This window comes from Vicugna pacos, chromosome 4, assembly GCF_048564905.1.
Source record: "Vicugna pacos chromosome 4, VicPac4, whole genome shotgun sequence".
NCBI classification, from domain to species: domain Eukaryota; kingdom Metazoa; phylum Chordata; class Mammalia; order Artiodactyla; family Camelidae; genus Vicugna; species Vicugna pacos.
In genome coordinates this window covers 73037350-73059020 of record NC_132990.1, presented here as the reverse complement: position 1 = coordinate 73059020, position 21671 = coordinate 73037350, and the positions used below count along the sequence as shown (strand labels likewise).

Here is a 21671-nt window from a genome sequence, read left to right as displayed (position 1 = left end):
TTTGTACTTGCTGTTCACGTATCAGGACAGCTCCTCCCCAATCTTTGCTCACCTTGTATCCTTACTTCATTCCAGCCCTTGCTCAGATGTCACTGCCAAAGGGCTTTCCCTAACCACCTGCCCAAAGTGGCAGACCTTACCTTCTCATCTCCATCCAGTACTCCCTACTCACCTTCCCTGTTCTGTTTTCTCTATTTTTCTCTCTTTATTTGAACCACCATTTTTATTTTGTTTTGGTAACAGTTTTATTGAGATGTAGTTCACACACTATGCAGTTCACCCATTTGAAGTGTACAGTTTGGTGGTTTTTAGTTTATTCATAGAATTGTGTGACCATCACCATAATCAATTTTAGAACATTTTTATCACCCCAGAGAGGAGCTCTGTACCCATTTGCAGTCATTCCCATTTTTTCCCAACTCCCTCACCCCCTGGCACTCACCAGTCTTTCTCTTTCTAATGGACTTACCTGTTCTGGACATTTCATAGAAATGGAATCATGCAATTTATAGTTCTTTATGACTAGCTTCTTTCACTTATGTATAGTGTTTTCTAGGTACTTAGTTTCTTTTGACTGCCCGAATAATATTCTATTATATGGATATACCACATTTTATGTATCCATTCACCAATTGATGCACATCTGGGTTGCTTTCACTTTTTGGCTATTATAAATAATGCTACTATATACATTTGTGTACAAGTTTTTGTGTGGATATGTTTCATTTCTCTTGGGTATATACCTACTAGTAGAATTGCTGAGTCATATTGTAACTCTATGTTTAACCTTTTGAGGAACTGCCAGACTGTTTTCCAAAGCAGCCGCTCCACTTTACATTGCTACCAGCAGTGCACAAGGGTTCCAATTTCTCCATATCCTCACCAACACTTGTTATTATCTGTCTTGATTACAGCCATTCTAGTGGGTGGGAAGTGGTAATTTTGATCTGTGTTTCCCAGATATTTAATGTTGTTGAACATCTTCTTATGTATTATTGGCCATTTGTGTATCTTCTTTGGAGAAGTCTCTATTCAGATCATTTACCCGTTTTAAAATTGGGTTATTTGTCTTTATTATTGAGTTGTAAGTGCTCTTTATATATTCTAGCTACAAGTCCCTTGCCATATATATGATTTGCAAATATTTTCCTTTGTTCTCTGGGTTGTCTTTTCACTTTTGATCATGTTCTTTGAATCACAAATTTTTTTTTATGAAGTTCAGTATATCTGTATTTTCTCTTGTTGCTTGTACTTTTGGTGTCATATCTAAGAAACTATTGTTGCCTAATCCCAGATCATGAAGAATGAAAAGTTACCCTTATGTTTTCTTCTAAGAATTTTATAGTTTTAGCTCTTAAACTTAAGGTCTTTGGTCCATTTTGAGTTAATTATAGATGATGTAAGAAATGGGTATACTTCACTCTTTTGCATGTGAATATCCATCTTTTCCAGGAACTTTTGTTAAAAAGGCCATTTTTTCCCCCGCTGGCACTCTTGTTGAAAATTAATTGACCATGATGTGAAGGCTTATTTCTGGACTCTCAACTTTATTCCATTGATCTATGTGTCTATCCTTATGCTGGAACCACACTTTCTTGATTATTGTAGCTTTGTAGAAGTTTTGCAATCAAGATATGTGAATCCTCTCATTATGTTCTACTTTTTCTAGGTTGTTTTAATTATTCTGGTCCCTTGAATTTCCAAGGTTTAGGATCAGTGCATCAATTTTCTGCAGAGAAGCCAACTGAGATTGTGTTGAATTTTTAGATCAATTTGGGAGTAGTATCATCTTAATATTAAGTCTTTCAATCCACAACTATGGGATGTCTTTCCATTTATTTAGATTTTCTTGAATTTCGTTCACAATGTCTTGTGGTTTCCTGGAATATATGTTTTATACTTTTTTGTTAAATTTATTCATATATATTTTATTCTTTTTGATACTATTGTAAATGAAATTGTTTCCTTCATTTCATTGGGGATGTTCGCTAGTATATAGAAATAATTGATTTTTGTATATTGATCTTGTATCCTGCAACCTGATGAACTTATGTATTCTAGTAGTTTTTTAAGTGCATTTTTAGGATTTTCTACATATAAGATCAGGTCATCTGCCAATAATGATAGTTTTAGTTCTTCCTTTTCACTCCCAGCAAAATGTAAGCTAGTCACTGCTGTGGCCCCAGTGCATAGAAGAGAGACTGGCACACAATTATTTGAATGAATGAGGAGAGCTGACATGGCTTGGTCAGATGATGCCCGAGCCCAGGGGTCCCACTCCTCTTGTGGCACCTGCTTCCTGAGGGTCCCTGCCCACGTATACCAGCAGTTGGGAATGCTCCCTTCCTTCCCCTCGTCTCTAGCCCTGACCTTTTCTGTTTGTCCCCTGCCTGCAGGGGTTGCTGGAGCTCCCCCTCCTAACAAGGTCAGAGCATTCTGTTGATTGGGTCCCTCTAGAGGCCCAGTGTCTTCATCCCATGAGATGTGTTTCACAGACCTCCCTAAGCCCGGCCCTTTGTGGGGCTCACCTTACTGAGTGCTCTCAGGTGCCCATCAGTCAGTGTGTGGTGTGCCCGTTGTACCAATGAGGATGCAGAGGTTGGGCCCCAGCCCAAGTTGCACAGTGAGTGTGAGGCTCTGAGCCCAGGTCTGCCTGACCGAGGCCTACTGTTCCTTGTCACAGCCCTGGCAGGATATGGGGAAGCCTTTGTCACGTCCTCAAAGCCTTGTGGGGCCAGGAGGGAGCTCCTCATAGACACGTGGCTTGGGGGCTTTCATCGGCTGAGAAACCAAGAGTATGTTCGTTTCTCACTCATGCTGTTCCCTCTGCTGGGGACGTCTCCCCCACTGGTACTCCCCACTCTTTATCAAATCTGAGCTTGAATGACACTTCCCTGTGGCCAGTCACCTCCCCTGACTCAGCCCTCCCCCTGCCCTCTCCTGGTGACACTGAGTCATCACTGGGTGACTGTCAAGTGTCAGCCTGTGAATCAAGTCCACTGCAGTGTCCAGCACCTGGCACATACTTGGCACCCAGAGACATGGTGGATGGTTTGGGTGCAGAGCAGGGCACTGCTGGCCCCCCAGCCTCAGTGGGTTCCATCTGCCAGGCTTTCCTGAGCCCCTGACCCATGAACCGAGGTGATGGTGGAGTGCTCTGACTCTGCAGTCGAACAGTCCTGAGTTCAGACGCTGCTGTGTCCATCACTGGGGGCTGTGACCTTGGGCAGTCTCTCGGAGCCTCAGTGCCCTTGGCTGCAGAAGGGGCGGCATAATGTCTACCTTCCCAGGTTGCCATGAGAAGCAAGAAAGCCCTTCAGGAGATGCTCAACCTGAGCTGATCCTCTGCCCTCAGTCCCCAATCTGGCCGTTAACCCGAGCCCCTCAGGTCTCCAGAATGTGGAGTGGTCACTTCCTCAGCTGTCTGCTCAGCCGTTCCTGTCAGGTGGGATGAGGCTGGCGATGATCTCTCTCGTGCCGGCCCCTCCCTTCCTGAGCACGGTCTTTCCTGGCGGGCTGTGAGGGAGCTCATCTCTGCCATGTGCCACTGCCACCCCCGGGGCCTGCTGGGGCCCCCGCAGCAGCTGGAGCGGCTGGGTGAGCTGCTTCCACTGGCTCCCACTCGCTCCCAGGGCACGAGGTGCCTCCTATTGAGGGTGCTGAGTATGGGTGCTTGGACCTGCTCCACAGAGTAAGTCTAGGACTGGAAGTCTAGCCCCCTGTTAGTGTCAGGGAATGTGAGGGCCCCAAGTGGTGTCCCCCTGGAGAGGGGAGGGCTGAGCATGTGGCACCGGAGCCAAGCTGCTTGGGTTCAAGTCCCTGTTCTGCTCTGCGGTGGTGGCCTTGGGCTGGGGTCTTGGCCCCAGAACTTGCGGTTTATTGGAACGTGGAATTGGACTAATGAGAGTGGCTGCTCCAGACAGTTGCTGAAGGGTTAGCTTGACCGTGGGTTGCCAGCACTTGGAGCAGGCTCCGTGGCAGCTGGTTCTGTAAAATGCTTTGAGTGGGGCCTGGCGAGTGGGAAGCACTGTCTGAGCATTAGCTGTTATTACTATTACTGTCGTTGTTGATACTCACAGTGAAGAAGGGGGCTCTGGAGCCAGGTGGCGCTGGGCGTAGGGCCAGCTGCTTCCTGGCTTTGCGATACCGGGCAGTTTCCTAGCCTCAGTCTTGTCATCTGTGAAAAGGCCAGTAGTCCATCCTGGGAACCCTGCTGTGAGGGTCACTTGCGATGGCCAGTGGGAGTCAGCTGATAGGAGGTAATGGCAGCCGAAGGAGCTGCCTAAGGCCCCAGAGCAAGGTTGGGGGTGGGGGCCAGGAGGTTCTGGGAGCAGACGGAGCAGCTGCCCCCAGCCTGATCTCACCCCTGCCTTGTGTTCTTTCATTTTTATTTTATTTTTTTTGGTGGTGGTGGTTTTATAATACTTCCACAAGCAGATTCTTGTTATGAAAATAGTCACTCTGTGATACAAACTGAAAAGTGAGAGTTCCTCTCCCCACCCCCACAGGTAATAGGGTCCTCACCTCCCTAAAGGCGGACCCTGTACCCTTGTGCTCACTGTCCCTCTGGCCCGCAGGGAGGAGGTGCAGGAGAACTGTGTACGGTGGCGGAAGAGGTTCACCTTCGTGTGTAAGATGAGCGCCAACCCGGCCACTGGCCTGCTGGACCCCTGCATCTTCCGTGTGTCAGTGCGCAAGGTGAGGCTGGCGGGGACTGGGGGTGCACATGGGGCCACTGGTCCAGTAGGTTTAGACCCACCTCCTGAGTGAGTAAGTCTGCCCGTTTCTTTGTCCTCCTCCCCTGGCAGTCAGATTCGGGGGTGGGCGGACTGGGGAGACCCATGAGGTCCCTGGGATTCCCTAGTCAACCTGTGTGTGTTTCCTGTGCAGGAGCTGAAAGGAGGGAAGACTTATTCCAAGGTAAGCAGGGCTGTGTGAAGGGGTAGTGGGGTGGGACGGGATGGCTGGGAAGAGACAGGCCTGAGAGAAGCTCCTAGCAGAACCTCCAGCTGCCTCTCTGTCCCAAATAGGAGACACACCCTCCAGGAGATGCATGAGTTTTTTGAAGTCTTTATTGATAGTGTCTGTGTTTCATATAAAGGCAGTGGATGCTCCTTCCAGCACACATAGTGCAGAGGTTCCCACAGTGAAAAGGTGGCTTCCACCCCATTCCTCTCTCTGCCCCCTCTTCAGACCCCACTATTTTGATTTGTTAGGATCTTCCAGACCTTTAAAGAAAAAAATATGTACGAATATGTCATATGTACAGCACAGTGAAGAAAACGTGTGCACATAGTTTAGAGAGTCATATAAGGGGCACCCTGTGTGTGTACTTGTACACGTGCAGATGTGATTTTTAAACACACAAGAGGGACTTGTTCTAAATAGATTCTCCAGCTTGGGTTTTTACTTACCAACACATCATGGGCCCTTTTTTGTGTCATCACCAATTTCCTCTTGCTTTCTAACAGTGGCGGGTCCCACTGTGTGGCTGGGTGAAGAGGGCTAAGCCAGTCCCCACTGTTGCGCACCTGTGCTGTCGGCAGGCGTTCCCTGCGCCCCCAGACAGTTCAGGCCTACACATTAAAACCTTTTCTATTCGGGGAAATGCAGGAAGACAGCTCTGAAAGGGTTACCTCCGGTAACCCTTTGAATCATCCTGCTCTGCCGTATAACCCTTCTCTGTTGGGACTCTCAGCCCACCACCCTCTGTGGCCTGGGGCAGGGGGCACGGGGCACCCAACAGCAGGGGCTGAGCTCAGTCGGAGGGGCAGTGCCTTTGCCTCACCTCGCCCTGCATGGAAGGGAGGTGCTGTGCAGGGTGTGTCCTTCCCACTGACCAGAGTTCAGGGAGCTCAGCGGACTGGGCCAGGAGCTCCGCCCTGGCCGAGGCGTTCGTGCCTTCTCCAGAAGCAGAGGGCATGGTGGCTAGAAGCAGGCTGTGAAAGGTGCTGTCAGGGTGGAGATTCCTCCTGTTGATGCACGTGGCTCAGGACGGCTGCCCAGCCAGGAAAGAACATGCCAGCAAACAGCTGGAGCATCCCACCTCCCCTGACAAACGTTGATCAGGCATCTAGCATGTGTCAGACCTGCCATTCCAGGTCCTTCCCTTCCGCTCCCTAATCATGCTTCCCCACAGGCTCAGCTCCTCTTATACAGAGGAGGAAACTGAGGCCCAGAAAGGTGGTGAGACTAGATGCTGATCAGGCCTAGTGTCAGACCTGGCTCTGCTAGTTATGGTACATGAGGCCCTAAGCAAGTCACTTCCCCGCTCTGAACCTTAGTTTCCTCATCTGTAGAATGGGGGTCACTCTGAGATGATGGCAGGGCTAGAATCTGAACCTGAGTCCCTGATTCTGGAGCATGTGCCCCAAACTGTGCAGTAGAGCCTTGCATGCAGCAGGTGCTCAGGAAACGTCCCTGATTGGCTTGGTTCGTCCTCTGAGTCCCCGGGCTCAGCACCCTCTCACCTCAGCCTTCAGGTCTGGCAGACGGGGCTTCCACCTAAGAGACCTTCTTAGCTCATTCATCCTGTTCTCACACTTGCTCACGTCCCTCCCCATACCTTACTCCCGTCTGCACCCCAGGAGCAGCTGGGAGTTCCCTCAGCCCCTCACGCCAGCTCCCACCAGGGACTCCTGCCCACCCATCCCAACACCAAGTTCCCACGGGCCTTCCCTCCCCTCCTGTCCGGTGGCCTGGAGGCTCCCACAGCACGGCCTTGTTTCCCAGGGAACAATGCGTCTGTGTCACAGACAACAGTGTCCTTTCATCTCCGGTGCTGCCCCGATGCACACTGGGGCGCACACAAAGGGCGCTTTGTGCTGCTGCTCAGGGATGTGAGCTCCTGGCTTTGCCACGTTGGAGCCGCCAACCGGGGCCTCTGTCCTTGGGTGCTGGTTATGCAACAGTCAGTCTGGGCTGTGGGGCGGGCCCAGGGGTTCTGCCTCCCCTCCACCTCCCCACCTCGCCAAATTAACCCTTGGGCTGCTAGCCCTGCACCCACACTCTCCTCTGTCCCCCCAGCTGGGCTTTGCTGACTTGAACCTGGCCGAGTTTGCAGGCTCGGGCTCCACGGTGCGCTGCTGCCTGCTGGAGGGATATGACACGAAGAACACCCGACAGGACAACTCCATCCTTAAGGTAGGGGGCTCTGCTGCCTCATCTGCCCCCTCCCACCAAGGGTCAGGGGAAGACTTGCTCCGTGTCCTCTGGAGGGTTGTTAAAAATGGAGGTTCTCACCCCAGACAGGCAGTGAGGGATGTTGGGAAGACGTGGGCCATGGGGTCAGGAAACCACCATGAGAGAGGCCTGACTTGGCCGTGACCTCAGTTTCTCCATCCATAATTTGCAGTCAGGAGGTGAACCCAACGGTCTCTTTAAGGCTTTGGTGAGCACTTTTGGTGAGATCAGCATCCCTGAGTGCTTACCACCCCTTATCTCATGATGCCTGACAACAGCCCCGTGGGGTGTGGTGTCTGTTATTGATCTCAGTTTTGCAGAGGAGGGGGCTGAAGCACAGAGGTTAGATCACTTGCCCGGGGTCACAAGCAGAGCTGGCACTTGACCCTGTGGTCCAGCTCCTAACTACTGCCCCACATGTCATGAGGCAGCCTGAGCTCCCAGAGTATCGGAGCAGATGGACCTGCCATCCCTGGACCCGGGCAGACCCTGGCAGCTGCTCAGAGGGCCCAGCCACGTGCAGGTTTCCGGTGGCCAGAGAAACACCCTCCCCCCAGGCACCTGCCTCTTTGGCCTCTTGGAATAGAGATATCTGGGCGTCTGCTGCCAGCACACCTCTCTTCCTCGCCTCCACACCCTCCCACCTGACTGAGAAAACAGTCTTGTCCTAACCACACCTCTACAAGCTGACCCAGCAGAAGCATGTTGTGCCCGGTGGAGCCGGGTAGAGGTGGTGAGCAGAGACTCTGGGGCTTCCTGGACCTTTTGCAGAGGAAACCAGAGCCACCTGAAAAGGTCCAGGCTAGTAGTTGTGAGAGCCAAGGCCTTTCAGCCTCATTCCTGTGGCCCTGCGCACCCTCAGGTTAGATCACGGGGGCCCTGGGGGCTGGTGGCTTCTAGTTCAAGGCCAGCTCAGTCACTTCCTCTGAGTCTGAGTCTCAGTTCCCTTGCCTACAGCCTGGGACCATCCCCTACTTTGTAGGTTGCTACCATGGTCAAATGAAATAATCCATTTAAAAAAAGGTTACCATTTTTATCAGAGGTGTTTCTGGAATTTGAGCACCCCTTTCCCACTCTGTCACCTTCTGCCTGTTACTCTGTCCCAGCCCAGATTTGGGGACCCAGACCTTGCCTTGTTTGGGCCATTGCCAAAATCTTTCTTGCCCAAGTGGATGTTACATTTCTAATGGCTTCTTGCTTTACTTTATTTTCAACAAACTTTCACAAGCCCCTGCCCTCTGCATTGGACTGTGTGAGCCTCCGACGCCAAGTCAGGCTTGAGGAAACCTCCCCCCGCCTGCCTCGCCTGCTCTGAGGGCCGTGAGGGCCGCTGAGGATGGAGAGCGGCTGCGGCCCCACCCTTGAGGGCTCAGTCTAGTCGTAGTTCTGAAATGACAAAAGCGAACTTTCGCTCCTTGATCACTCTGTGCCAGGCACCCAGCGTTTTCTTCACTATCCCACGACGCAGCTGTTAGGATCAGTTTTGTCCTCTGCAGGGGGAAACTGGGGCTTAGTGAGGTTTGGTGGCTTCAGCAGGGCCAGTGAGGGACAGAGACAGGATTAGAGTCCAAGGCCATCTGAAGCCAGAGCAGGGGGCCTGCAGGGAGGCCGGGCCCCTGGGCTGAGTGGGTGGACAGGGCGTGGCTGATTTCTCCCGCTTCTGCACAGGTCACCATTGGAATGTTCCTGCTCTCTGGAGACCCCTGCTTCAAGACGTGAGTGCTGGTGCAGGCCTCCTGAGGGCTGGGGGCTCTGTCCTGGACACTGGAGGAGGGAGGACAGGGACTTTTCTCTCCTCCAGGCTCTTGGGTTCCCCTGTCTATTTCTGACCCCAAAGTGGGGCACACCAGTCATACCCATCTGTCTTCCCAAGGCCGCCATCCACTGCCAAGTCCATCTCCATCCCAGGCCAGGATTCCTCCCTGCAGCTGACGTGTAAGGGTGGTGGGACCAGCAGCAGTGGCAGCAGCAGCACCAACTCCCTGACGGGGTCCCGACCCCCCAAGGCCCGGCCCACCATCCTAAGCTCAGGTACTGTTCCCCACCTGCCCTCTCTACCCCACCCCATGGCTGAAGGCTCTTATCTCCCTGTGGCCCTAGGTCCCAAGGGGGATACTTGCCAAGCAGAGAACGCTAGTGGGATGGCATTCACTCACCTGTGCTTCCATTAGACAGTCTTCCGAGCCCCTCCCCTGAGCCGGATGCTGTGTGTGGCCCCAGGATCACAGCAGTGCTCTGGACGGAGACTGCTATGGGTCCCTGACCTGGTGGCTCTCCTGGTATAGTAGGAGAGACAGGTGTCAATGACCCTACATATAAGTCAAATGCATGTTCGCCTACAGATGTGGGAGAGACACAGAAGGCATCCGCCTGGAAACGACCAGGGAAGGCTCCCTGAAGGGGTGGTGTTTGAGCTGAATCTGGGGTGTAGGGCACAGTGTTTCTGGCAGAGGGATGTGCTCTGAGCTCTGGCTCTGCTACCTGCTGCATGACCTTGACCGGCCGTTTGGCCTCTCCAGGTCTCAGCATCCTCTGAGAAATGGAATCAGCAGTAGTGACCACGTCCTGGGTTGCTCTGGGGATGAACTGAGCAAACACGCGTGCCTTGCCTGGCACATAGTACGTGCTCTGTATTTCCCAGCACATGGTTTCATTAAACTCTCATTATTACTAATGTTATGAAAAATGCAAATAAGCCTGAATCCCCAGAGGAGTCAGTGTGGCAATTAAGAAGGGGAGGCGCTACCAGAATAGAAGGCTCTGGCCTGTACCGCCTCCCCATCTGCAGTGCTGTGCAGGGTGAAGCAGGCTCCCTGAGCATGAGCCTTGGCTCCTGCACCCCGTCTCTGGGGGTGAGCTCAGAGCTGGGAGGCGACTGCCCCCAAGCCGATCAGTAAGCAAGGTGGCATGTAGTAGCCCTAATTTGTGCCACAAGAGTAATTAGGGTGTAGGGACTCAGGCCCTGTTTCCTGGGAGATTATGCCCCTAGGGGCTGGGAGCAGTGAGGGATCCTCTGACCTCCAGGGCCAGCTTTCCTCTACCCCATTTTTCCTGCAGACCCAGCCAGGTGAGACCCAGAGCAGAAAGCTGGGCTTCTTACCTGTCTCAGCCTGGGTGCTACATGCAGGATCTGGGGGCTTCCCAGCTCCATTACTCTCTCCAGCTTCAGGGCAGGGGTCCCCAGATCTCGGTCCCCAGAGGAGAGATCTGGGGACTGGGCCACCCCAGGACATATGGTGTCTTTTGTGCAATAGAAGGGGTGCCTCTCCCACAAGGGGTAGAGTTTGAGACTCCAAAAGCCTCTCTACCCCTGCAACCCCCACCCCAGATGCAGAGAGCCTGTTGGGGACTTGAAAAGCCATGTGGCTTTGGGTGGGGTCACAGCAGGCCTGGGGTCCAGCCTGTGGCCTGAGTGTGCTCATCTCTGAAGGGGAGATGGATGAGTCTTTGCTTCCTCTGTTGACCAGGAGGACTGGCTGGTGGGTACTCATGGAGCCCTGGGCAGACCCCGCCTGGTTCCCTGCACCTCCTGCTGCCAGTGCCTGAGAGCGTGTTTCAGAGTTGGGCTTGTGGGTGATTTGGGACAGCACTGTGGGCCACTTCCTCCCATCCTTATTTGCTCCACTCCAGCTCCACCGACCCAAGCTCATTCAAGCCTCAGGGCCTTTGCTTATGCTGTTCCTTTTGTCTGGAAGGCCCTTTCCCTCATGTCTTATCTGGCTTGCTCTCTCCCACACATCCTGAAGGTCTCAACATTAAGGCCATCTCAGAGAAGCCTTCCCCGAGCCCAGATGGGGTTAGATCCCCATAGGCACTTCTCCCTGCTCTGTACCATTTGCCAGTTGTGGTTAATTATGGGCCATTTTTGTTCCACATTCTTCTTTCCCACCACTGTGTACCTGTGACACCCTGTCTCCTTTTCCCAGCACCCATTAGAGTGCCCGCAATGGGGGATGTCCCTAACAGATATCTGTGGAATGAACCAAGGAACCTGGGTTCAAGTGGTGAACTGTGGCTGGGGGCAGGTTGCTGTTCCCCTAAACCTCAGCTTTTCAGTCTATTAAATGGGAACACATAGTGTGCTGCCTGCCCCCCTACTCTCAGTGAGAGAACACGTGAAGGGTGGGCACACTAGTAACCCCTGCCCCTCTCCCACTTCCAGGGGTGCCAGAGGAGCCGGACCAGAACCTCTCCAGCCCCGAGGAGGTATTCCACTCCGGCCATTCCCGGAACTCCAGCTACGCCAGCCAACAGTCCAAAATCTCCGGTGAGTGCCCGCCCTGCCCGTGCCCTTGGCCTTCCACTTTCTCTGGCTCCCGAGTAATGAACGCCCCCCGGGCTGCCCGCCAGGCTACAGCACGGAGCACTCGCGCTCCTCCAGCCTCTCGGACCTGACTCACCGCCGCAACACTTCCACCAGCAGCAGTGCCTCAGGCGGCCTCAGCATGACCGTGGAAGGCCCCGAGGGCAGCGAGCGTGAGCACCGACCCCCCGAGAAGCCACCGCGGCCACCTCGGCCCCATCTGTCGGACCGGTCATTTCGGTAAGTCTCACCAGAAGTGCTCCTGGAGAACAGACCCCTGTGGCGGCTCCCTGAACCTCTGCTTCTTTGCCTGTCACTCAGGGACACCAGGGCCTCCGCCTCAGTGGGTTGAGTGATGGTTATTCAACCAGCTGATACTCATGAGGCTGTCGTCACAGCCTAGCGCGCATGCTCAGTTAGCAGTTGCCGTGTGTGGTTTAGTGTCCCTTAGGTCCCTGCCTGCTTCTGTGCTCTGCAGCCTCTCACAGGCTGGTACTTAACCTCTCAGGGCCTCCGTTCCCTAAAACAGGTCGTAGCAACCCCCACACGTAGGGTTGATGTGAGGGTTAAATGAATATAATCTAGACCAGGTCTCATGTGCACTCAGCCTCCTGAGCGGGGCAGGTGCTCGCTCCTGTTCTCATCATGCCTGTTACTGCCCTGACTGTTGTGACTGCCCCACCCCAATCCAGGAGGAAGAAGGACTCGGTGGAGAGCCACCCCACCTGGGTGGATGACACACGGATCGACGCTGACGACATTGTGGAGAAGATTATGCAGAGCCAGGACTTCACGGACGGCAGCAATACTGAGGGTAAGCTGCCCACACAAGTGGGCCAGGGGGCAATGCCCAGGGCCCCCTGGCTGTGCCGCCTGCTCAGCCTCCATCCTCCCCTGTGTCCCCACAGACAGCAACCTCCGGCTGTTCGTGAGCCGAGATGGCTCCACCACCCTGAGTGGCATCCAGCTGGCCAACAGGTAGGTGTGAAGGTGGGAGGTGGGTCATGATGGTGGCTCTGGGGCACGGTGGTGAGAGCATTAGGTCTCTGCAGCCCACTGACCTATATTTGAATGCCAGCTCTTGTCATTGTGACCTTGAGCCAGTCACTTCTCTCTGAGCCTCAGTTTGGCCATCTGTCAAATGATGTGGACCACACCACCTCATCTGGAAACCTGGAACAACACTCCAGGATTGATCTGAGGGTCCCAAGGGTAACCTTGGAAAGTGCACAAAGCTGGGCACACAGCAGGGGTTTAATGTATCTTTATTTTGGACTCCACTTTACTTTCCCTTCCTCCTGGGTCTGGGAACCCCTAAAAAATGATGGTGATGACTTGTTTATTTATTGAATAAATACTTATTGCATAGCAGTTACACATACCAGGTACTGAGCTAGATGCTAGGGATATGGCAGTGAGCAACAAAGATTTCTGCCTGCAAGATATTCAGAGATGAGGGGGTGGTAGGATCAAACTCTACAGTTTATAGAATGCCCTCTCACTATCATTTACAGCATGTCTGCCATGTACCTGGCTCACTGAATGAATGAATGAATGAATGAATGAATGGAGGAGCTTCCCACCTGCAGGATTGTGCTGAAGGCTTTCCCCTGGTTTCCTGTGGGCTGGGTGGGAAAGTGCCCATTTAACATCTAGGCCCAGAGCAGGAGGAGATGACTAGGCCACCCAGGGTCCCCAGACCTGTCCTCTGGTGCTACTCTGCTGACCCCTGCTGGCCAAGGCTGGAAATTGCAACTGCTGTCTTTCCACCACCTTCTGAGCTACCCTGGGTGGGGTGCCCAAGAAACAGAGGGTACCTCATTGGGGGTTTGTGATACCCCTCTCCAGCCCCCTCTGAGGACGTGGAAACTGAGATTCAGGGAGGGAAGAACCAATCTATTTGGCAACAAGGTCATTGCAGAGCTGTATGCTGAGCCCTGTAATGTCCCAGATCCCAGGGGTGGGCCTGGGCTCACTGGGGAGAAGAGCTGATCAGGCTCCCCATCTTCAGCTGCACTTTTAGCAAGCCTCATATTCCCTCTGAGCCTCAATTTCTTCATCTGTCAAGTGGGGCTGGGTGCAGACTTACTGTGAGGATGGGTGCAGCTCATGGCTGAGCTGGTGCTCAGGAGGGCTTGGGCACGGTCTGTGCCAGCTCTTTGAGCCCACAGACTCCAATACTTAACATCTGTGTAGCCCTGGGCAAGTGACTCAACTTCTCTGAGCCTTCTCCAAGCCTGCAGTTGCCCTCTCTGCAAAATGGGGCGAGTTAACAGTGCCTGCTTGTGAAGTACTTCCAAGGACCTGGGCCAGAGGAGGACAAGCTGACTTCTCTCTCCCTGCAGGGTCTCCTCTGGGGTCTACGAGCCAGTTGTGATTGAAAGCCATTGAGGATCCAGTCCAGGCTGGAGAAGGGCCCTGCCTTCATGGGCGTTCAGACCCGAATCATTCCACAAGGGACCTTCCCCTTCGGATCACCATCCGTGCCACATCTCATCTGTGCCTCCTCCATGCACTCCAGCCCCAAAATATCATTCCATTGTCCTCCCATCCATTCTGGGACCCTCTTGGCCCGCTGGGGCCCCGGGCACCACTGTGAATATTCTCCTCTGAACCACTAGAGGGCAGGACACATGGGCCCATAAAGCAAGTGGGCCGGACAAAGCTGCGGGGAATGCCCTGCTAGAGAGACACCTGGCCCCTCGGTGATGACATGCAGCAGCCCCTGCCCAAACGAGGATGCATGTGGCCAAGGGGCCTCTTGTCCTGTGTCCCCACTCACTCCAGGAGCACTGGCTTGGCCATACCCTGGCAGGGCCTTGCTCCATTGCTCCCTTGCCCTTGGGGTCCAGTCCACCCCTAGAATCCTGCCACCATGGCCCTCTGACTGCTTAGTGCTTCAGCTGTCCATTCCTTGAGTCCTGGGGGACCTGCTGGCGGCCTCCTCCTGGGAACCAAGACCTCATACCCCACCCACACTCCAGACTGAGACACTTCCCCCCTCCCATACCCCCTGCAACGAATGTTCTCCTGCTGCCCTGGCAGCCTGCACTTTGCACATGCTTGTCTCCGGCACAGCCCCCTGGCCCTTGCCTGCCCTTCTGAGGATTCCTGGGTGCTGTCTGCTGTGCAGTCAGTGGCCCAGCTTTGGCTGCCCGGCTGGAACGCGGCACTGCCTCCCCTCCCTCTGGTTAGCTCCAGCTCAGGCCCGAGCCCCATGCTGAGAAAGGTCTGAGCGCGGATGTTGGTCCCCCTCTGCCCGGGGCTGGGTCCCGAGCAGCTGGCTTCCTGTAGGAAGCCAGGGAAGGTGCCTCCTGAGCCCTTGGAGGTCAGCGGCCTAGCTGGGCTGGACTTGGCAAGCAAAGCACCCTTTGTCTCCCCTCAGGGTCAGCTGGCCCAGGCGGGGGCCAATGCTGGAGAGGCAGGTAGGCTGTGACTAGACTGGCCCGGAGCTGGCTTCCTGACCAGAAAGGCCTCAGCCATCCTCTGAAAGCATCCTCCTCCTGGGAAGTGGGGGCGGTTTCCAGTAGGGAGCAGTCTGGTCCTGCTCCCACCCCTGCCCCTAGCTAAATCCTCTGCTCTCAGCACTTTCCCCTGGTCCTCACCCTCATTACTTCCTTGAAGGTGGGTTCTGGCTGCCAGCCAGTCCCTGGACAGACTCCCCTGCCACTCTTAAGTTTCATTCATTTTGTATAAACCCAGCAGGCTGGTGTTTACTTAGCCCTATACCTTCTTCCTTTTCCCCCCTTTTTTTCTTCTTTTTTCTTTTAGAGTTCACAGTTTGGTATTTTCTCCTCCCCCCAGGCGAGGGGAGGTGGTTCTGTTCTCTCCCTACCTGCTGACTGGGTCCCAGCAGGGCTGGGGATCTGGGTGGGGTGGGGGTGTCCTCCCCAGGCTGGGAGGGGTCCTTGCCTTCTGCCCCACTGGCAAGAGAATTGGAGTCTTGGTCTTGGAACCTCCTGGCATTGGGACCAGAGCATTTTTAGGATTCTTGTTGTTTTTAATTCCGTTTTAGAAACTGAATGTTAGACGGTGCCTGCTAAGGCAGGATGGAGCGTTTGCTCTGGCTGGAGAAGGCTCTGGTCAGCTCTGCAGGTCCCTTCCTGCCCCACAGACACCCACCTGGCACTTTAAAAGGGAGCTGACTGCGCTGTCTCCAGGCGAAGTGGCCCCCGAAAGATGGGGGAACACGGTCCTCCCCTTCTGTGTCTGCATGACCTCAGCCCAGTGGGGAGATGCATTCAGGGTGTATTTGGGGTCTGATTCAAAGTTCTGGGGCTTTAGGCATAAAATAGCTGGCTTTGGTGCTGTTGGGGAGAATTCCCCAAGCCAGGAACCCCAGCCCCACCCTAGATGAGGTCTGAACGTGACAGTCACCCCAGAAGGAGACAGAGCCTGTCACATCCTCCCACGCCAGGCCCTGGGCCAGGGTATTGGACTGAGAAGTAGGCCACAACCAAATTAATGCTGGCTGGAGCCGGAGGCCTGGAGCCCCGGCCTCATCCCCATGTGGGAGCCTTCTTTGTCCCTCTGATTCCCTCAAGCTCAGTGAATTCCCACTAGGTGCCCACAGCTCCAGACTTAAAATCCTATATATAGAGAGAGATAGAAAGACTATATTAGAGATATTTTTGGAAAGGAATTGGTCTATGCAATGCCAGTTTGGAATCTTCTTGAAAGACAGTTTAACGTTTTTACTAGGAGATTTAAAGAAAAGAAATAAAGGTCTACAATATTTTTAGTTTTTTTTTTTTTTTCGGTCACCCCACAAACTGACCACATGGCATGATCTGCCAGGATGGAGAATGTCCCTGGTTCCCTCCCTCAGGGAGGGGAGCAGGAAGATGGGGGGAGGGGAGGTCTTTTTTTTTTTTCTTTAACTCCCCTCATTTCTAACCGAATGTTGCCACTACCACCACCACCCCCTGATTCAGTGGGCTGTGTTTGTATCTCTGTCCCAGCTTCTATTGTAGAAAATAACATTGTAAGGGGAAATCAGCCTAGTGTCAGTGTCTTGGTTTGGGGAAAAAATTAAATGTTGCAGTTTTTGTTTGTTACAGCATGTTGGTGTTTTGTTTTACTGAGTTGACTTTGGGTTCAAAGATGGCATCAGAAAGAAGCCAGATGTATAAGGTGATGTTCTGGGGGTGAGGAAGATGGCCAGGGTTCTCCAAGTCCTGACTGCAGCCACAACTAACCATTGTTATTACTCCAGATTTCTGGAGAGGAAACCAAGGCCCAGAAGGGCAGTTTCTTGCCAGCCTCACACCTAAGTGGCAGCTCTGACCTCAGAGCCCAAGTTCTAACCGCCAAGAGTCAGGTGGCCTCTAACAAGCATACCTGAGGGCAAATAACTGCCTCAGTTTTCTCAGCTGCAAATGGGGTTGTAGATCAAATGAGAAAGTGGGCATACAGCCCCCTCCACCGCCCCGGGAGCTTGACCTGCGGAAGGTGCCGAGCATTTTCCTGGCCTCTCTAAAGCTGCAAGTCAGCACTGTCTCCATGCCTGGACCCTTCACTCCCTGCCTCTCACTCTAAGTTACAGAGAAGCTGACTTAGCCAAGCTCTGGGAAAGGCAAGTCACCCTGGGCCTTCAATGGGCTCAGAAGTGGTAGGAAGCCTCAGGACTTTGGATGAACCAAGGCCAGGTCCTTGCCACAGCGCTGCATTATCCCCAACCCGTCTCAGTGCTGATCCCCGCTCGGCCCCTGTAAACCCTGGATGCTGATTCTCTGTCCCTTCTGTTCTAGGCTAAGCCCAAAGTTTGTCCTGAGACAGAGGGAAAAAATAGGGCTATAGACAAAAAATGGTTGCTCCTTTGGAACATGGTGATGCTATGTAAAAAAATCAGTATACAAAATGATAGGGGGAAAAAAGGTGGGTCCTCTCAGCTTTGAGAAGGTAGTCCCCAGAGTCAGAGATGGGCCCAGATGACCAAGGAGAATGATGCTGCCAGCAGGAGCAAGCCATGCCAGGTTCAGATGCATCTCTGCATGTCCCCGGTCTCTCTAAGTGAAGACAGCACATAGAGAGCTTCCGCATAACCCTTCAGGAGGCCTGGAGTCTCCCGGTGCTCTACTCTAGCATTCCAGAATTACCAAATCTTAAAGCTGGTTGATTGATTTAAAGGTCTTATTTGTGTCATGCCCCATGCTGGGCACTGGGGATACAACAGTGACCACAGGCCCTATCCTCAGGGAGCTCTCAGGTGGGCCAGATCAACAAGTAAGTCAGCTAATTAAAATGCACTGACAAATGTCATCATGGAGTGACACTTCGGGCTTTGGAACACAGAGGATGGAACCCCTGCCTAGCTGTGAAGTTCGCTTCCTTGGGGCATGTGACATTCCAGTGAGACCTGATGAATGAGAAGCAGCTGGCCCCACGAGCTGTGGGAACACAGTATTCCAGACCTTGGAGCTGGAGGGGACAGCAAAGATGACCAGGCTTCCAAGCCTGGGGAGGGGCCTGCACACCGGGCCAGTCCTAAGATACGTCTGGGCTGCCACAAGACCCAGGGCCCAAGAGGGAGACAGTGAGGGTTGGGAGGGTCAACCTGGCCTCATTCCTGCAGTGAAGAGGACACCCTAAGGGTCAGCCAATCAAAATCTCCAACCGTGAAGGCTCCGGCCAGCCCCTCCTCCTCCCACCCCAGGCCCTGTGGTGAACGTTTTCTGCACCCTCAACAGACAAGTTAGGGCCTCGGGACCAGGAAATAGGGCCCTCGGGTTCTGGAGTAGGCTTCATCACTGACTCGGGTTGTGATCTGCACGTCCTCGCCCTTCTCTCAGACTCATTTTTTTCCCCATCTGAAAAATGGGACTTCTGCCACTCCACCCACATTCTACTCTGACTTTGGGACTCTGGGCTATTGAGAAATGGGCTTGTTTCCTGGGGTGAGTTCGCCAGGACTGAGGCCACGAGTGCCGGTGGGTCTAGGTTCGCCACTCCATCCTATTCCCGGAGACTCGGGAACATGTCCCACAATGCCCTTGAGAAACTACATTTCCCGACATGCAAACGGGGAGGCGGTGCCTACCTGTCTTGGGCAATCTGGTCCTGGACCGGCCTAAGGACTACGACTCCCGGCGTGCTCCGCGTCCCGAGGCCAGAAGGGCCCGGATGCGGAACCAGATGTGGTGTGGTGCTCCCGCGCCGAAGCGCCGGGGAGATGGTGAGCTTGGAGCGGATTGCTGGGCGTGGGGGCGTCTAGGGGTGAGGTCCTGGGTCTGCTCAGGAGCTAGGGCTTGAGCACTCGGAGCTGGGATCGCTTTTCCGCCGGCCCATCGTACGGGTGATAACGCCTTGGCCCGACACTCTCTCTCCCGGCCTAGAAATTGATGCCTAGTCAGCCACGTCAGATACGTCTGTTGACTGAATGGCGTAATCAGACTGCTATGCCCCTCTCCATTAGTGCACCTAAATGAAGGGTCACTTCCTCAGTTGAGCTCTCCCTTTTCTCCAGGCCACGGGGACTGACCAGGTGGTGGGACTCGGCCTCGTCGCTGTTAGCCTGATAATCTTCACCTACTACACCGCCTGGGTAATTCTCTTGGTATGTGTGCTTCCCCCGCCCTCTCTCACCACCCACCCCTGGATCTTGAAGCCAGCTCCTAACATCATTTAAGCAGCTACAGTGTGACAGGCACTGTGCTTGGTGCTTTACCTGCATATCTCATGAAAGCTCCAGAACAGCACTGAAGAGGGTACTAGCGGTGTCCCCATTTTATAGATGAGGAAGCTGAGGCTCAGGGAGAAGCGTCAGACCCAAGCTGGAATCTTTAACCACTATACTGTAAAGTCCTGTTCTGGATTTGCTTTGCCTCTAGTCCTGGTTATCTGTGGGCTTCTGGACATGACAAGTGCCAGTGGATTTTGTGAGAGTTTTTAGGATTTTCTTTAACCCCTGTGGGAAAATTTGTTGGTTACTGCTTTAAAAAGGGCAGTGTGTTTGGAAAGCAAAATCTTGCAGAACTTGGTATCCTTTGGAGAAAAATGTTAGTAAAGAAGAGCTTGGAGCCCAAGGCTGGGAACCATTCGAGGAGTCCTCATTTTCCCATGCTAGACTGTGGGGGCCTTAGGGCAAGTCCTTTGTCTTCTGCTCCTTGCCAGGTCCCCAGCACCAACTTAGGGCAGGCACCAGGCAAGTGCCCAGTGCACAACTACTAAACAAATGAAGGAAGGAAACAAATCAAGTCACCCAAAATGCCATCATCTTAAAAACAAATGCAGTCTTGGTGCTTTGATGGGATCGGCCCCTGAGACGGAGGAGGTGGGATGTTTGGGCTTGGGGAGGTGGGCAGGGCGAGGAATGCTCACCAGAGCTCTGCCCTCGATGCCAGCCATTCATCGACAGTCAGCATGTCATCCACAAGTATTTCCTGCCCCGAGCCTATGCTGTTGCCATCCCACTGGCCGCTGGTCTCCTGCTGCTCCTGTTTGTGGGTAAGTTCCCCCAACCCTGGGTAGGGTGTCTGAGGGGCCCCAAGACCCTCTTCCACCCCTGAACATGCTGCTGCACTTTGGTACTTGCTGTACATCTGCTTAAGCCTCTTTGTCCCCAGCTCATACCTGGGGTTTCCCTGTTCTTCCTTCTGGGCTGCAAGTCAGTCTTGTCGATGCCTCAGGCTCATTGGACTCTAAAAAGATGTCTCCTTTTTCCTGCTCTCTCCACCACCACTGTCATCACTCTGCTTACACCTCCGTCACCTCTCACACGATTGTCACCCTGACTCATGAGTCTTGCACCCTCTGTCTTCCAGTGTCTAGTCTGTGGGCTTTCTAGGGGCAGAGACTGTGTCTTCATCATTACTGTGTCCTCAGCCCCTGGCTCAGGCTATGGCACTGAGTTGGTGCTCAAGAAAATGGTTTGGATGAGTCACCAGTCAGATATCTGGATGATGGGGGTGGGAGGTGGGTGGATGATGGATGCTGAGTGGGTGGGTAGGGAGGTGGACAGGTGGTTGACTGGGTGAGCAGATGGATAGTTGGATGGGTCTTATTCCCTGTAGAATTGGAAACACTAGACTCAGCAAGTTGCCTGTCGTAGCCGCTTAGCTGATGTTTGTTGAATGAATGTGGGCAAATGCGTGGCTTGATGAATGACTAGGGAGATGCCCAGGTGGTCTGGAGGATGCTTGGGTAGATGCTTCGCCCCATGTGAGGGTCATTCTGCCACACTGTGTCCTGCTCTGGCCTCCCAGCAACACCCAGCTGGGATCTTACCTTTCTGGTCTGTATATTCCAGGACTGTTCATCACCTACGTGATGCTGAAGAACCAGAAGGTGACCAAAAAGGCTCAGTGAAGGCCCAGCAGGGATGAGGCTGCCAGCCCCTTCTCTGCTTCTTCTCCAGGGTAGACCAAGGGTGGGAGCCCACAGGACCCATGCAGGCACCCCTGTGGGATGGAGCTGCTCAGGACTCACCCTGACTGGCCAGAGCCCCTGCTCCTCCCCTGCTCACTCTTCCAGAAACCAGGAGGAAGGTGTACCTGAAAGTTCCCCTCTCACCCCTTCTGGCTCAGGATCTGAAAGATGCTGGCCCTCCCCACCTCACCTTCAGACTCTTGGTTACTTTTTCCTATGGGTTCTGCACTCTTGCCTCAGTTTCCCTCCTGTCACATGCTGTTGTTGGATTTGGCAGGTTCTGGGGCATCATGTGACCTCTCCCCACATGTCCTGCTCTTCCTCCAAGGCAGCTTTCCTGGGTCTGACATAGCCCCAGACCCCACAGGATTTCTGGACCTGGAAAGCCTAGGGCTCACAGGCCCCAGGAGCACCTCCAGGCCTCAGGGCACATTAGGGTGGCCACACCAGGCCCCCAGATCGACCGCTTCTTGTGGAGGGCCAGCCCCCCAGGCCCAGTCCCCCAGCCCCAGTACTGGCTTGTTGGGGAGAGCTGAACAATAAATGTTGATCGTGTGTTTGTCTGAGTTTCATCCCTGACCAGGGGATCGGGGCTGCTCTGGGGCTGGAGAGGGTTAGGAGCTGGCCTCTGCATTGGTCTCAGGTCAAGAGACCCTGGTTTGTGCAATGAGGTTGCCTCAGGGGCCTCCTGGATCATCCCTGTGGTAAAGACAGGATAAAACGGGAGCCAGGACAGATGTGGGTCTGGCCTGGTGCAGTTCATGGCTGGGGAGTTCATGGAGGCGTGACAGTGCCAGGCGTGCCAGGCACCACATCAGCC

The 21671-nt window shown here is 53.7% G+C and overlaps 2 protein-coding genes across 2 annotated transcripts in view; both read left to right on the top strand.

The window, feature by feature from the left end:
- EEIG1 (estrogen-induced osteoclastogenesis regulator 1) overlaps positions 1 to 16542 on the top strand; it is a 34889-nt gene extending 18347 nt beyond the window's left edge. Inside the window, exons 2-11 of the mRNA XM_006205477.4 lie at positions 4578 to 4698; positions 4891 to 4920; positions 7027 to 7143; positions 8851 to 8897; positions 9056 to 9213; positions 11345 to 11449; positions 11533 to 11725; positions 12178 to 12299; positions 12394 to 12463; positions 13831 to 16542. Of these exons, the coding sequence (XP_006205539.2) occupies positions 4578 to 4698; positions 4891 to 4920; positions 7027 to 7143; positions 8851 to 8897; positions 9056 to 9213; positions 11345 to 11449; positions 11533 to 11725; positions 12178 to 12299; positions 12394 to 12463; positions 13831 to 13876 (1009 nt within the window). The 3' untranslated portion in view covers positions 13877 to 16542. The remainder of the gene's footprint in view (positions 1 to 4577; positions 4699 to 4890; positions 4921 to 7026; positions 7144 to 8850; positions 8898 to 9055; positions 9214 to 11344; positions 11450 to 11532; positions 11726 to 12177; positions 12300 to 12393; positions 12464 to 13830) is intronic.
- Positions 16543 to 18446: 1904 nt separating this feature from the next.
- Positions 18447 to 21410, top strand: DPM2 (dolichyl-phosphate mannosyltransferase subunit 2, regulatory). The gene is made up of 4 exons (XM_015240241.3): positions 18447 to 18659; positions 18951 to 19040; positions 19828 to 19930; positions 20733 to 21410. Exons 1-4 carry the CDS (start codon positions 18462 to 18464, stop codon positions 20789 to 20791), a joined length of 450 nt encoding a protein of 149 aa, XP_015095727.2. The 5' UTR covers positions 18447 to 18461; the 3' UTR covers positions 20792 to 21410.
- Positions 21411 to 21671: the final 261 nt, after the last annotated feature.

What these genes read in the sequence shown, in the direction of transcription:
- DPM2 (XM_015240241.3), top strand. Translation starts at nt 18,462, where the DNA reads ATGTCCCACAATGCCCTTGAGAAACTACATTTCCCGACATGCAAACGG. An exon ending in GCCGAAGCGCCGGGGAGATG is followed by an intron (nt 18,660 to 18,950) that starts GTGAGCTTGGAG and finishes CCTTTTCTCCAG; the next exon opens with GCCACGGGGACTGACCAGGT. An exon ending in CCTGCTGCTCCTGTTTGTGG is followed by an intron (nt 19,931 to 20,732) that starts GTAAGTTCCCCC and finishes TGTATATTCCAG; the next exon opens with GACTGTTCATCACCTACGTG.